Source organism: Mustela putorius, unplaced genomic scaffold (assembly GCF_011764305.1).
Source record: "Mustela putorius furo isolate JIRA1106 unplaced genomic scaffold, ASM1176430v1.1 tig00537248_pilon_pilon_pilon, whole genome shotgun sequence".
Lineage (NCBI taxonomy): Eukaryota > Metazoa > Chordata > Mammalia > Carnivora > Mustelidae > Mustela > Mustela putorius.
In genome coordinates this window covers 3,507,100-3,523,184 of record NW_025422387.1, presented here as the reverse complement: position 1 = coordinate 3,523,184, position 16,085 = coordinate 3,507,100, and the positions used below count along the sequence as shown (strand labels likewise).

Sequence of the window (16,085 nt, the reverse complement as noted above, 5' to 3'; positions counted from 1 at the left end):
GGTCAGCCTGTGCCTCCCCGTGTGTGCCCACCGTCAGCCGCTCAGGGACTCCCCTGGGCTTCGGGGGCCCATGCCAGGCCAGGAACCGGTGTCTGCGGGCACGTCTCACGTGGGCATGCAGGCCAAGCGGGGCTCTGAAGCCAGGGCTATGGACCGATGCTTGTTGGCTCCCGACTTGCCAGGAGCTCCTCTGGCCGTCTGCCCTGCCTCCCTGAAACTCCAGAGAGAGGTTCTTGTGACTGTTGTTCCCAGGGATCAACACCTCCTATTTTACTGATTTCCACCTTTCTATAGGAATCTCTGCCCTACCTCCTCCTCCACATGTGCATCCTTTCTAGAAGATTCCTTCTTTCCCCATAAAAGATGCACATGCACAGAGCTGAGGCAACTGTTCTTAATCACACAGAGCCGGACTTCCCCAGCTGCCAGAGCGCTCAGTCACTACATCACTTTACTTCCTTTTCTTACTTCACTTTTACTGTTTTAAAGTAATCTCTACACCCAGTAGAGGGCATGAACTTACAACTGTGAGAGCAAGAGTCACACGCTCTATGAACTGAGCCAGCCAGGTGCCATCACCGGTGCACTTTCTAAACAGATTCTCAGGTGCCCCCCCTGAGCCTTGGAATCAGAACCTCCAAGGGTGGGGGTCCAGGAGCCGGTATCTCCCCCCACGCCCCCCGTGCCCCCAGACGTGTAGGCTCTGCCTCCACTAACGTAAAGCAGTGATTTCCAGTCCTGGGGAGGTGAGATGCCACTGGAGTGTGGCCTATTTAGGAAAAGACATCTTGACTCCAGTATGGATTCTGCATTTTTCAAATCCCAAGTCGGTTCCAGGGAGCAACTAATTGTCATCGGCCACAGGGGCCCCTGTTCTATCTCCTCTGCCCCAGCTGCCATCAGGCTAATACCTTTGGGAGTCCCTGAGGATTCGGGTTGAGGGGAAGCATTTCTGGGACTGCAGTCTAGAGAAAGGTATTCATAGTCCTTTGGGGACGATCTGGTCATTTGGTCCCTCACTCAACAAGTGTGTTGGGAGCACCTACTCTGTGCCAGGCCCTGGGTGAGGCTCCAGGAACTGAAGAGGTGGGATCCTGTTCCTTTTCCTTCTCCTCTTTCCGGTTTAAATTACATTAATTTATTGATTAGAGAAGGAAGATGTTCGCTGGAGAAAAATCAAAGTCAAGAAAAGACATTCCAAATATATGTGTCCACCAAAAGAAGATAAACCCCTCCTCCCTCCCACTCCACTGACAGGCCGTCATAACATCTCAGGCTCTAAACTTCCTATCTTTTCTTAGAAAGCTCTGGTCACACGTGCAACACTTCCCAGCAGATGTACTTTCTTCTAAATGTGCAGCTGGTGAACAAATGGCACCAACATGTGCCAGAACCAGAAATAATGCCGCCGTTCACTTTTGGGGAGGAAGTTCTTACCTGTCTGGTCCGAACTTTTGAGTGTCAGCTCATATGTTAAATCTAGAAAGGAAACCGTATATGTTAATTTTGTAAAGCATTCCTCAGCACTGAAAATACAGACCCAATTCCCACAATTAGCCTGCAAATCCCGCCCAGACAGAGCAGGATTTGGCAGCATTAGTGGCAGGCGTGTGAATGGCAGAGCCATTAGTGGCCACTGTCCTTCCTAGAGCTCAGAGAGACCCTCCTTCCCTAAGCCACTCCCTGGCATCCAGTTAGCAACCAGCTTGCTCTGTGTGTTACACTTCGGCGATCGGTTCCAAAGGACATTGTAAATCCTAACTGTTGCATTTTGATCTTCTAAACCCTCAGTATGCCAAGAAATGACTTTGCAGCTTTACGCTTGACGTGTGTTGGTTGGGCAGAGGATAAGGGAAGACATTGAGAGAGACTCCAGAGATGGGGGGCTTAACGAGGTCAGAGACAAGTGAAACCCCTTTTTGCCCCACTCCTGAGTGAGCCTGGCACAGCTTCTAAGCTGGCCGCTGTCTCAGAACTGACAACACGTCCTGCTTTGCTCTGCAGCCCTGGGTGGGCCTAGGGCCCTGCTCCGGGGGGTGGCGCGGGGCCCGGTACCTGTGCAGTGTTGCTGCAGTCGCCTGATCTCGGCATGCAGCCCCTTAAGGGTGCTGGCATGCTCCCGCTGAAGGAAGAGGAGGTTCTTCTGGGCGCTGTGCAACTGGTTCTCCAGGTTTGTGGCTGCCATGCTGACATCCAGATGACCTGCGGGAAACACAGACCCTGGTGGCAGTCTCTGACAATGCGGGTTGTGGGTAGAAGGCCGGAGGAGGGCGCCGCCTTTTGCCGGCCCTCCTTGGCTTTGAGGAGGTTGCAGGCAGCGTGAGGTCTGGCTTTGGAGGCCGAAGGGATACATCAGACCTGGGTGCCCGGATTCTAAATCCTAGCCTTTCCAATGCCACACAACATCCAAAAGACTGTGAGCAAAACTGCTAGATTGCCAAAGATTTCTCTGACAAAGTACACACGGACAGCTTCCTCTCAGGAAAACTGGGCACCTGGGCAACGGGGCGAATGTTTCCTCAAAACGGTATTGGGAGCCGGCCAAGGCGAGGAGGAGGAGGGAGGGGCAGGGAGAGTTCTAGAAGGAAGTCCCTGGATTTCACAGAGCTGAGAGGAGTCCAATATCTTTCTTTGGGAAATGGCCGTACGGCGACTATGGGAATCTGGAGTCTGTTCCCAAACCCTGCCTCCCTGCCCATGGTGGCTTCAGTCATCAGTCATCAGCTGCTCTCCCAGGGCCTCAGATTCTCTGCCTTTACTGTAATTCGAGAAATGTGAAGCCAATTGGTCTTTCTGGAAAAGCTACCAAAGAAATTCAAGACGCCTTGCACAGCACTGAAAAATGGCAAAGGACGAAATGTGCATTATTTGCTTATAAATTATTCGTGCAAATACAGAACCTCAGAGTGCAGTTTTCCTCATTTGCTATGCCAAAGAGCCCTCCCAGAGGAATACCATTTCTCAGAGGGCTTCCAGTATGTGGCTGGCTCTAGAGATGACCACACGCCCAGGTACTGTCACCACACTGGGTGACACCAGTCACTGTGATTTGTAAGGTCAGTGACACAGTTGCAACCCCAGCTCTAGAGCTAAGAAAAGTTCATAACTGGACACGCATCTTCACTTACACAGAAAAGCTTCCTGCCACCTCCGCAGGGCACAGGCCTCACTCCAAAGTAAAGTTAAGGAGGAAACAGTGTGACAGGCAAGCCTGAGAGGGAGGGTAAAGGGAACAGGTAGAGAGCTACAAAAGGACATGCCCGGCAGCCGAGGGGCACAGCCCAGCGACCGCTGGCAGTGTTAGCCACTTCCCCTCATCCAGGGCGGGGTGGGGGTGCAATTTGGCAAAGTGTGTCTAGAGCCTGGGAGTGTATCATCCCTCTGACTTCACGATTCCACTTCCTGGAACTGACCGAAGGAAAAGATTTACTTTTGTGTGAAAAGAGGTAGCTGTGACCATGGTTGTTACAGTGCCGTTGAGTCAGAAACAGAATCCAACGAGAGGGAAGTGGCTGGGCAAATTACAGTGATGGCTTCTAGGGAGCAGAGAGAAGATTTCCCAGGCCTCTCTCTAACTCAACTTTAAGCTGCAGCTGAGGCCAGGGTCGAGTTCCCATCAGACAGAGCTTTTCCATGAGGAGCGGTGAGCAGCCTTCCAGTTTCCACCCCGAAGGCTTGTGTTTGCTACAAGCGCAGGTGCTCCTGTCCAGGCCCTGGGCTAAGCAGGGACTTCCACCCGGGACCAGGGCTCTGGAGAGCCGATGCTGCCCGGCCAGTGCATGGTCCAAGAGCGGGACGCTGAACTTCATGCAGGAGCCAGCCATGCCCAGGGGCGCGGGTGGGCTGGCAGGCGTGCTCCTGTGGGAAGGAGCCCCCTCTGGCTTCCTGCTTGATGATAACTTTATAGACAGGCCTTGGTAAAGAATATGGGGAAGATTAACATTTCAAAACAGTTTTGTCCAGCACCAGTCATACAAGATGAGATGTGCCCATAATCTACCATAAGGGGCCAGGAGGGGAGTAAAAACAGGACCTCAGCAGCCACCCTGTTCTAATCACAGCATGCTACTACGTTTTACTTGTAATGAATTTAAATCGGATTTAAAGAAGCATTCACATTCTACTTGCCTCAGTGGATCAGCAGCTTTGAATTATACTTAATCTGTAATATATTAGTTCACCAGAAATAAGCACAGAAATAAGAACGTGCCCTTGAAGCTTCCCATTGTCATGCGCAGACAGTCTGGAGAGAAACACAAGGTGAACAGAAAGACTAGGAGTCTATAAGGTGCAGAGCTGGCAAGGGAGCCATGGCGATGCCACCTAAGGCCCCGACAGCAGGAGGACAGGCGTTGTCAACCCCGCAGCACCTCACTTGACTGGTGCCCTCCCCTTCTCCGCACTCTGTACTAACGTAACAGGCCCAAGTGAGGAGATGCTATCTGGGCGGGGGTCCCTCTAGCTGTTGGATACACAGCAACAGTGCAGGCCCACTTATACCCGAGGAAGCGAGTCAAGTCTCCTAATGGTATCCAAGCTACTCAATTCTCTTCCATCTGCTCAAAAGACAATATCACTGACTTCCTGATGACAAGGTTGCTGTAGCTTAAAAGAAAGTGATGCTTTCAATTTCTTATTCTTAGCTCTTGTGACATGCAATCACGGTCATGACCTCATCCTTCCAGTAAATTGGCAAGAACAAAGCTACAGAAGCCTCCCGTTTAGACCACAGAGACACAGCTGGGAGATGTGGCTAATTTGGAGGAAGAAATGAAGGTGGTCCTGAGAGGCTTAATTCAGAATTTCTAAGACACTCTGGGAGTCGGAGACACGAAGGAGAATTTGTGACTCACCCATGAAAGGGTCAGTGTGATGGATGAAGGTAAAAATGCAGGGCGTCTACTACCCATGAATAATACATCCTGCTTGAGTAAAGGCATTCATCCCTTCTCGACGGTGTGTCAACCAGTAATGGAGGGCGACGCTCCCAGAGCACGGCTTGCACAACACCACACTTTCTGTGTCAAAAGGGCATATACTACAAATTGTGGGTTCTTTGTATTGCGGCTTTTTGTCTCGAGGCAATCCAATTTTGTTCCTAAGCATCGCTGGGAGGTGTCAGCAATTTCATAGTTATTGGCTTGGCCAAAGGCAGCGCGGCCTGGACACTGTCCTCCTCTCCTCTCAGAGATGCTGTCCTCAGCTGCGAAAGATGGGCTTCCAAGTGACTGGCATTCCAGGGCCCGGCCAGGGTTCTCGGGCCAAGGCAGCAGACACGGTATCCTGAAGGGAGACCGCTGAGCAGGCTACTGTGACCACGATTTGGAGGTTAAGCCACACACGGATGTTTTTCCTGTGGCAAATTCATTAGGTAGTTAATTTCTGTTAATTGGCGATTCACTCCTCATGTTGGAAAAATTGTTTGACAAAGGCTTGCTGTTCCAAATTCTAGAGAGGGGTTTTGGAGACCTGGCCAAGACTGCCTCCCAGCGTGGGGAGGGATGTTAACACAGTCTCCTGGTGATAACATGCTTTTAATGACGGTCCTTGGAGAGATGTTGGCCCCGACCTCCCTGAGGCTGCTCTGCGGCAGTATGAGGACAAATGGCCTGTCAGTAGCTCGTGTCCGATGCTCATCCAAACTCACAAGTAATGTTCTTTCTTCTCTTTCAGAGCATTAATGTATAAATGATGACACGATAATTTTATTTATGGGCCATCTCCACTTGTACATGCACCAAGTGCTCTCCTATCACTTACGTCATTTGTTCTTGCAATACTCCCCCGAGGAGAAACAGGAATATCCCACCGACGAGGGAACTCATCAATCAGGGAATGCTGCATCTGAGCCTCGCGGCTTCTCTGGGTCCTCAGGCTCTGTGGGTGAGAATCTTGAAGGCTGGGGGAGGTCTCAATTCCATGCAGGAATCCAGATGCTTTTCCAAACGTCTGCATCACAGCTCAAATGCTCTGACCCGGCGCGGGGAATAAGCAGGGCACCTCGCGGTGGCCGCTCGGCACGGGAGCACGGTGCCCTCCAGCCGCACCAGGCCCGGACAAACGTGACGGCCTACACGGCACTGCTCACAGGGGCAGGATCCATGGGCTCTCTGCGCTCCAGCTTAGACAGACAATGACCGAAGGGCACCGCTCACCAGCCAGTGTGGCAAAAAGTCTCACCAGTTGTCTAGGAAGCTGGCTGAGGGCAGGGCACTCTGGGCCTAGCAGGACGCTTTATGAAGCCACTAAGCTAGCTTGAGGAGAAGTATTAGGGCACACATAGCATCACATGTGTCCTGGTCTTTGGGGTCTAGGAGGGTGCCCAGCCTGAAAGCCAGGGCCACATTCCTTGTCGTCGTCTGGGACTGACTCAGCGATGAGTCTGTGTGGGGTCAAAAGGCCACACCTCTGCCCCGCTGCCCGGAGCAGCTCTGGTGCTTGGATGGGGAAGGACAAAAACCAGACTCGCTTTTGCCCCCTTTTAAACACATACCTTTTCCCTCAACATCCCTCCTGAACACACACGCAGATCCTGCCTACATGTCCATCTGCAAACACAGCTCTGCCCATGTCGCATCCCTGTGGTGCATCCCGGAGGGCCCGCCTGCTCCGCTTGCCCTCCCCAGCCTCTCTCCACATTCGTGTCCCACCCCGGCCCCCGCCAGGGCCTCCATGGAAACCGCTGTCCTCCCCCACCTCATCTGCCACACCCCTCCCTCAACACAGGGCCTTTGCATGCCTTGTTCCCTCCATGTGGAATTCTCCCAGCAAACTACCTCCTACCCTCTTGCCTAATGAACTTCCATTCTTCCTTCAGATCTGAACTCATGCGTTACCAGCCGGCTTCAGATAATTTTACAATGCTTCCTATGTTGCCAAGTGGAGGTCTTCACAAGAATTACACGCATTAATAAAAAATCACTACAGCAGCACTGATTTGAACATGACCTCATCGCCAACTCCTTGACACGCCAGAAGCAATATTTTAAAGTGTGCTTTACCACATTTCTTAGACTAAAGCAATGGAGTATTTTTGATGGGAAAGGGTCCCACCATTTAAAAATGGGAAACTTCTTTGTTTCTGGGCAATCAAAAGCACACTTATCTTTTCTCTAACACAAAGCCTGTGGAACCAGGGTAATAATTTTAGAATCTGAAAAAATAGCACACTAGCACTCACATGGTAGCTGTGAATTAGTTATAAGAAGCTATTTTAGATTCTAGTCATGAATAAGTTATAACCCATTCACGTTAGGTTCCCTCAAGCCACGACTGATCAGAAGAGCTGCAGTCCATCCTGCTGCCCTCTCTGCGCCTTTGGCAAGGCCTGTGGCCTGATGGGAACCACCTGGCCCTGAGCAAGCCGTGGTGTCCCAGTGTTCTGTGACAAGGACCTCTGTGGCCTTCTCCTGGGGACTCTGTGTGCCACTCTCCTACAGGTCCTAGAGTGTAGGCATTGCCATGGAGAAAACGGAGGTTGGCCAGGGACAAAGGCAGCAAATGTAGACATTCAGTGTGAGCGGAGTTCTAGCAGAGAAGTGATTTTTTTAAGGCAGATTTCCTGGACTCAAACAGTTGCGGGTGAGAAAACCTTCAAAATCAGTTAGCTATTCCAACCCCCCTTTATTTCAAGATTAAGAAACCGAGGCCCAAATACAACTTGCTCAACACGGAGAGATAAACAAGATCAGAACAGACAAGCTCTTGAGGAGGCTCACCGGGATTAAATCTGAACCCCATCTTGTCACTTAAACAACTAACTCACAGAGTCGTTCCAAGAGCAAACTGCAGCCACATACAGTGTCCGGGTGCAGTCAGTGCAGTTAGCTATAACTCAGTGTGAGCTGTAAATGTTATAAATGTTAGCTATGTTGTTTTCATGTAAATGTTGGCCCACAGTTATGCAAACATACCCCCAAGTTGCTTAGTGAGTCCTACCTTCCAGTATTTCCAAAACATCATCTAAGTATGGAAATGAGCAAGCAAAGAAATTCTAGTTACCTCTAAAGAGAGAAACATAAAAGGAAACAGAAGCATTTTCTGCTGGCCTTTATCTTCCATTTGCACTGGAGAGAAGCATGTGGGCAGAGAATAAAGAGGCAGAGCAAGGCGCCCTCAGGGACTGTAAAGCCTGCTTCTCACTTAGAAACAATCTGAAATGCTCTACAAGAAGCTAAAAAAGGTCCAAGACTAATTAGGCCATCAACTCTCAATCCAAAATACCTGCTTTTAGGAAAGAAAACTGTCTCTGAAAATGAATACTGACACTATTCTGAATTTACAACAGTCCTAGGTAAAAAACCTAGGTTTTAAGCTGTTTTAAGTTGTAGGACCTATTTCCACTTGCACATGTATTTAAGAAATTCAACTTTGAAGAATCCCCAAGAATTAGGACATCATTGCCAGGGTATGTAAGCATTCAATGACCACTCCAGAAATATTCTGGTAAAGAGAATGAATACCTTGACAAAGTGGAAGCAAAAAGGGGCACCTTGGTGTCTCAGTCATTTGGGCGTCCAACTCTTGATTTCCGCTCAGGTCATGACCTTGGGGTCATGAGATGGAGCCCTACACTGGGCTCTTTGCTTGGTGAGGAGTCTGCTTGGGATTCTCTCTCCCTCTCCCCTTCCTCCACTCATAGTTTCTCTCTAATGAAAAAAAAAGAAAATGAAAACAAAAACAAAAACAAAAACAAACCGGAAGCAAAAAAATGTTGAAAACAAAAGATGCAATTGTTCTTGAAAATGATGGAAAATCTTTGCTAATCATTCTTAGAGAATCAGATTTTTTAAAGTTTTATTTAGGGTTGCCTGGGTCGCCCAATCAGTTGAATGGCCTGCCTTTGACTCAGGTCATAATCCTAGGATCCTGGGCTTGAGCCTTGCATCAGGTTCCTGCTCAGGGGGGTCGCCTGCTTCCCCCCCTCCCTCTGCCTGCCACTTCCCTTACTTGTATATGTGCTCTCTCTCAAATAAATAAAATCTTAAAAAAAATAAATTTTAAAAATTTATTTGAGAGAAAGCGTAAGCATGAGGGGCAGAGCAGATGGAGATGATGGAGTGTCTCTGGCTAGGTAGGTGGCACATCTTTTTAAAATAGGTATGTCCCCAAAAGCTAAAAGAGGAAAACTCCAATAGAAAGCAAAAAAAAAAAAAAAAAAAAAAGAAAGAAAAGAAAAGCATCTTCTGTTTTTTTTCTTTTTTTTGCAAGATACCATCTCACAAAGTAATCTGAATGTCTGCTGATAAGAGGTTAGCATAGCATGCAAACTCTGAGATCATCACAAATGGTCATGTAGGTATGTATTTACCAACAAGGAAATAGTCTATGACAGGGTAAGTCAAGAAAGTATATAAAAGCTGTATATTTAATGTCATATTTTTGCCTATATAAATGGAGACAACATCTAGAAGGATACACAACAAAGTGTTAAAAGCATTTATCTCTAGATGGTGGATTGTGGATGGTTTTACTTCTTAAAAATTCTATTTTGATACTCCCTAAAGGTGCTTAAATGATGAATATGTATTATAGTCAGAAAAAAATTAAAAAGTGATCTCTCTCAAAAAAAGATAATCATCAACTACCCACTAGCAAAGCAGTATCATGTTTTTAATTATCTTGTTCCAGGATAGTCTTGGGTCACTTGAATTGTTTACCAGAACCAAGAATAATTAACGGGAAGGCCATTTTTACAAAAGCAACAATTCGGGTCTCCCCGAGACATGCAATGATCACCACCATTGCACTTGAGTACATCCCTGCTCCCATGCATTATGCATTCTTGTAATTCTCTGACATTATCCGTCATAAAGTACAAGGCCCATCAAAGATTCTTTAGACACTGACAGCCATTTCCTCCTGAAAGCATGTGCAGCCTAACATTAAAGTGGTAATAGATGTGATTAGAGAGATTGGCAATTAGACACAGGAATGTGATATGTGGCTGTCTGGGAAGTCTGCAGTCACCAGGGGCCTCCACGATGGATTTATTAACCAAGTTTCTCTGCAGTCTGATTATCTCATACTTGAAGAGTTTCTATTTGGCTTCTATTTAAAAACCACGTCAGGTGTATACACACTGGTAGGTTCTCAGCCCCTCCACATGAAAACATCTCAGTCTGCGTTTCAGATTGTCTAAGAGTGTCTCTAAGTGGGCAGTGCAGGCCAAGGTGGGCAGATGCATGAGCTCCACGGCCTAAAATCACATGGTACCTTCTGGGAGTGCCCTGGGCCTCCAAGAACACTGGGCTACTTAATAGCCAGAATGCCCACACCATGTGGCAGACACATCAGCACCAGCACCCCCCATCTCCTGGCTAGGGGTGGGGGGGGTGGGGGTCGATGTCCAGACATAATACCAGTAGAGACTCAGCTCAGCACTTTTTGCTTCAAAGAGAAAAGTCTTAAAGACTTTTTTTTTTTTTTTAAGTCTTAAAGACTTAAAGTCACCTCCAGGGAAAGAGATGGCCAAGTGGTGGCTCCACTTGGCCCTTCCCACTCTCCCTGTGGTCCTCCTCCTGTCCTTCCGCACAGCATCCAGGATGACGGCCCTCTGGGGACCACCCCGGTAATCTCATTTCAGAGGCTAGAGATGAAAACATTCACAATTCAATAGCAACACTACTTGCAAACTTCTAGTAAGCTTGTCATTTACCAAGATGGTCCTGAGCCAATAATTTAGGGACATATAAGTCTCCCACTTACCACAAATACAGTTCTATCTAGTGATATTTTCCTTTAAATGGAAGGGAAAATAAGCAGGTCATATCTGATGAGTGTTTCCATTTCTACACTGACTGTGATTACTGCAGATTTTAATTGTCTACTAGTGGGTAACCTAAAAGATGTAGTGACCCAAATGCAGAACTGCCTTTTCACCATAATGAAATAGAAGATTCTCCTTAAATCTTAGCACTTGATGATCACAATCTAAATTGTATGTTCTAGGCTGAGAAGATGTGTTCACTTGCTTTAAAAATATCTCTCGATATGCTCTGCCAAACAAATGAACCACTTCAACTGATTTAACTGATAGGGCTTCCTTTATCCATCTTGTGGACCTGCCTAATTACAGTGTAGATTTCAAGGAAAGAAACGTATTACTAACTAAAGCTCTATGCATTTCAATTTAGCTTTTTTTTTTTTTTAAACTTTTCCTTTATTGCTTACAAAAGGCAGAACAGTCAATAGTTTCATTAGTGCTAATGGGACATATTTAGCTAAACCCTTACGGGGTGTCTGGGAAGATGATCACTTACAGAGAAAAGAGACCTTATCCTTGTGATTTAGGTGGGTGAGCTATGCCCAGTCCCTCTGCGTCATCTCAGACAGCTTCGTCATTTAGCTCGGCAATTGAGCCAAAACGATTCACCTCCTCTGACTCGCCCTTCTGCAAAATCAGTCTGCACTAATTATTTCAGAAGAGTTTAAACAGGGAAAACAATAGAGATCTTCAAAATTATTAAAATGGTCTAACAATAGTCAATTCAATAACCAAGGTCACAGTGGCCAGGCACTTAATTTCAGTAATTACATATCCACTGATGATCACTAGTAAAATATTTGTTTTTATTGGACACTTATTTATATAAATAACATAGCTTGAATACCAGTAATTTGAAAAGAAGATAAACTTTGTCTTTTAAGGAGGCATTTACCTAGATCTTCATCTCCTATCACTTTTTTTGAATGGCTTCAGCATGTCCACCTACGGCCATGTGACCCTTTGACTCTCCATCCTGTGATCTGACAGTCCTGACCTGAGATTACTGTTCCTGCAGTTTCCTTTCTGTGAGCTTCCTGTCTGTGCAGAGTGAATGAGGCACATTTACTGGTAGCATTTCAGGCTGACTACCATAAAGTTCTTTCTGCTCACAATGAGTCTTTATTATGTCAGTGCACAAGAGAACTCCCAGGATCCCATACTTCTCTAGGTTCCAGAGAGGAAAACTCTTCATGAAACATGGATCCACGGAGGTCTGTCACTTCAACAGGCAATGCTGAGAGCCAGATGTAGCTGATGGGCTCAAGGGGGCTGCCAGGTGCTGTACGTGCCATCTTTGGGCTCATCTTTGCAACCTAATTTGGATCACGCTAGATCATACTAGATAGATGAGCCACCAGTACATTAGTGGAAATAAAGGAAAACAAATAAAGAGAAGCAAAATGAGAGGGAGGGCAGCTGTACTTCACAGATGAGCTATCAGCGGTGGGAGGAGTGCAGAAGAAATTGGGGAAAGTAAACATCATTGTGTTCTGTAAGGAATTTCTAAAGAATGGAGCACAGTTCAGCATTTTCTTATTCTTAATGACCTTGACCTTTTAAAGGTCATGATTCTTTTACACTTTTGTCACTTTTTCCATTTGTACAACTGTCTCTTATTGTTTTCCCTTGTATCTGACCCATGCTCCCATGACGGGGTTAACTAGAATCTTGGTTCATGACGCACTCTTCCAGGGCCCACTTTTATCTGGATATGAGCACTCGATGTATCCACATCTTTGGAAATGAGCAATTTGGGCTTAGCGTGTCCAGATTTTCCATTTGAAGTCCCAAATTCTTTGGTTGGGTGTTTCAGCATCTTCTGGTTTCTCCAACTCTGGTTAAAGTCTGTGGGTCAGCTGGGAGCCTGGGGGGTTTGTTTTTCCTCCTTTTTTTCATCAGGTCATGTGAGGGGGACACTTTTCTCACTGGGGGTATGGGGACGTGTGTGGAGTAACTTCCACCTCAGGGAGACAGCTGCTATATGTGTGCCCCATGATGCTTTTCAGCTGGCTCTGCCGTGCTCTTCTGGGGTTTGGCCACTGCAGTTGAGTGTGCTAATGGTGATGGTGTTGGATGACAAGTTGTTCTGTCTCTGCCCTAACCCAGCCTCTGGGTCAGTCCAAGCCATCTGGGCAAGAAAATACTCAAAAGACATTTTTTAGTCATGAGAAGCTAAAAATCATTCATCAGTGTAAGTATGGCTATTATTGACGAGCTGTCAATGCGCCAGGCTCGTAGGTAGATCATTATTTAATTACTGAAACTGTTATGCAAGATGGGTATGATTATGCCCATTTTTTAAGGAACAAGGGCTCAGAGAAGTAAGACACTTGCCTCAGCTGACAAGTATTGTGTATGAGCTAAACACAAATCTGTTTCCAAAGGGGACATCTTCTCCCCCTTGGGCCTGCCCGGTGCTGTCCTCCACTTCCAATGTGCAGAGTATGGAACCACCAGGTCTCATGGCAGCTTCGGGAGAAGGTGTCCATCCTGGCTGTTCACAGTGCACGGTGGAGCTTTCCATCACAGTGGCCATTACAGAAGGGGGCAGGTATGGCGGTAGTGACAGCTGGCGCCTCCCACCTGGCGCAGCAGGTGCTGGCCATGGTGCTGAGCACCCCCAGTGCTGCGCCTCACCGAATCCTTACCGCAGCCCAGTGGGGTGGGTACTTAACTATCTTTCACCTTCACGTGCTGGAAAACAGGCACAGACAGCTTAGATGGTCTGCTCTGTGGAGATCACACTCCAGCCTGGTATTATCTTGCTGCTTTGTAGCTCCCTCCTTTCTTTCTGAGGGGGGAGTTGTGCTAATATAGGCCTACATTTTTAGACAGGGAAGACCTGGCCCTTGGCTCAGAATTTCTTTTCACTGAATCTTAAAGCATCCTGCAACAACGTTTTACCAAGGTGTAACCTTCTCAATCAGCTGCAGTCCTGTGGAAGGTGGACTGCATAAGTGAACTCTAGTCATCTATGGGCCCTGGCGACATAGCAGGGTACGAATTAACCCCCCATAGGCATGGTTTGAATCCTAGCCCTGTCTTGTATTAACCATGCAACTTTGGACAAGTGATGTCTAGCTTTCTGGGCCTCATTCTCTTCATCTGCAAAATGGGAAGGCGGCACCCATTTTGTCAGGGTTGCTAGGAAAATGAAATGAGCTCCTCTGAGGACGCGCTAGCCAATAGGACCTAGGTCGGTGATTCAGTCTACTCTCTGCTGTCTGGGAGAGCGGTCACGGGCCACACTGAGCACTTGAAATGCAATTAGTAGGTCTGAGAATCACTTTTACCCCCTTGCATTTATTCTGATTTGAATTAGTTCAAATTTAAATAGCCCCATATGGCCAGGGGCTACCACCCTGGGCAGCAGAGATGAAAAGCATTTAGAAACATGCCTGAAGTGTGCGCTTGCTACCATTTGACTGTAGTGTGAAGAATCACCCAAACAAGTTTCCCAGGCACCCCCAGACACCATTACGGGTCTGTTCTCGCTCTGCAAGAATGATTTAACAGTTTTATCTTAGCTGCCATCATCATCACTCTCCCATTTTTTGTCTCCCTAGCATTTATCACTATCTACAATTTGGTCATTTACCTCTCTTATATTATCAGAATGTAAACTCCATGGGAACAAGGGCCTTTCTGTCTGTTCCCTGCTATGTCTCCAACACCTTGAATAATGAATGCCTCCCTCTAGCTGGCCTTTTGGGAAAGGGTTCCCTGTGGTGCTTTAGTGGTGCTTTCAGCCAATCTCTGGTCCGACATCCTGCCCTGTTAGGTTGTGTATTTTGTATTGGTGAGGTGAGAGAATGTTGAACTATTTCTCCCACTGGCATGGGAATAAGGCAAAGGAGGGAAGGATAGCCAGTTCACACATGACTTTGGGGAATCTCTCAAATAAAAAGACCCAAAAACTATCAGGCCATATAAAAATGAAGTTTAATTTCAGTGGGAGGGAAAGTGTGTGTTCGGTATATTCTGAGTTTGTGACATATGGGATCTTGTTGGGGCAGCTTATTTACAGGTGGAAAAATTATTTCTGTCATAAGTCAACCATGTCAATCCTTGGTGCACAACATCGAACTCAGGATGGGGCTGTGCCACGTGCAGATCAAGGGCTTGGTTCACGCCAGAGGAACTTTCCACTGGAGTCAGAGACTCAGAAATGAGGAAATGCTCATGTCAAGGTTCGAAGAGGCTTTCCTGGGCCATGACGTGAGAAAAATGTGGACAATGCAGCAAGTTCTCTGTTAAGCTGACTTTATTCCATTCACAGGACCATTCTTTATTTCTACTGTCGGACTACTCATTTCAAAAATGTACTGTTACAGGACTTCTGAAAGCCCGGGAACCGCTTGAATCACCAAGAGGTTATGGTGAGCACAAGCAGCTGGACATCATCGGTTTTATTTTTTACCTTTTGAAGTTGCCAAGGCCTGTTAGAATAGGCCGAGCAACCCATCCTCCTTTTAAACCTGTGCCTAGAGGTTAACTATCAAGCCAGCATATGCTCCTCGGCACCCACTGTGTACTCAGTCCTATGCCTACAATCTACCGGGGTTGTGAGACTCAGCCAAAGAGAACAAAGTATAATGAAATCCTCATGAGGTATACGCCAAGTACAGGGTCCAGGGGAAGGGTTTGCCTCCCAGGGCACCCAAAGTGCTTTCTGATTTACCTGCTGTCTCCCCCACGAGGCTGTATACATCCCTGGGAGGCAGGGTCCCGGTCATTTGAGCATTCCCAGGGCTGTCTGTACTGCCAGGCATGTGGGAGCCCCCGGTGAGTGCTGAGAGGAGCAGGACTGCCGGGGCAGAGATGGTTTTGTTTTGAAGAGGGACCAGGTTCACATTGGAGAAGGTGCTTCTGGTGAGGTAAATGTGGGGTCTTTAGAGTAGCAGTGAGGCCAAGTTGAACATGGAAAGAACATTCTGGGGAGTGGTAGAAAATAAGGTTAGACAGAAAAACCAGGGTTGGATTTCAGTTGCTTATTAAAAGCCACTCAGAAAAATGGAGCTGGAAGAAGAGAAAGAAAATGGGGGAAAACTGAGGTTTTATCCAACAGAGGCGAAACCTGGAGTGTTTAGTCTGGTGGCGCAGGATTATGGAAGGCCAGAGCCTGACAGCACATCCTCCTGCTCTGGGGAAACCACCTGCACAGAATGTTTTCAGTGCCTCGTGCCAAGCTATGCCCTTTTACACACTCGTTTTACACATTAACAAACAAGCTTCGACAGGTTCAATAACTTGAAGTCACAGCTAGCAGAGTGGCAGGGCTGGCCTTCATCCCCAACTGGGCTGACTCCATGGCCAC

The 16,085-nt window shown here is 47.3% G+C and overlaps 1 protein-coding gene across 4 annotated transcripts in view; it reads right to left on the bottom strand.

Moving 5' to 3' along the window:
• The window catches only part of CCDC92 (coiled-coil domain containing 92), a 30,516-nt gene that overhangs the window by 1,814 nt on the left and 12,617 nt on the right, over positions 1 to 16,085 (bottom strand). For 2 of the 4 annotated variants that reach the window (XM_045073674.1, XM_004753091.3), the window contains exons 2-3: positions 2,056 to 2,202; positions 1,438 to 1,479 (exon numbers count right to left, since the gene is read on the bottom strand). In XM_045073674.1, coding sequence (XP_044929609.1) covers positions 1,438 to 1,479; positions 2,056 to 2,185 — 172 coding nt within the window. In that variant the 5' untranslated portion in view covers positions 2,186 to 2,202. Of the gene's footprint in view, positions 1 to 1,437; positions 1,480 to 2,055; positions 2,203 to 8,462; positions 8,589 to 11,660; positions 11,744 to 16,085 lie in introns of those variants that run through there. The other 2 variants (XM_004753090.3, XM_004753089.3) reach the window with 2 other exon arrangements.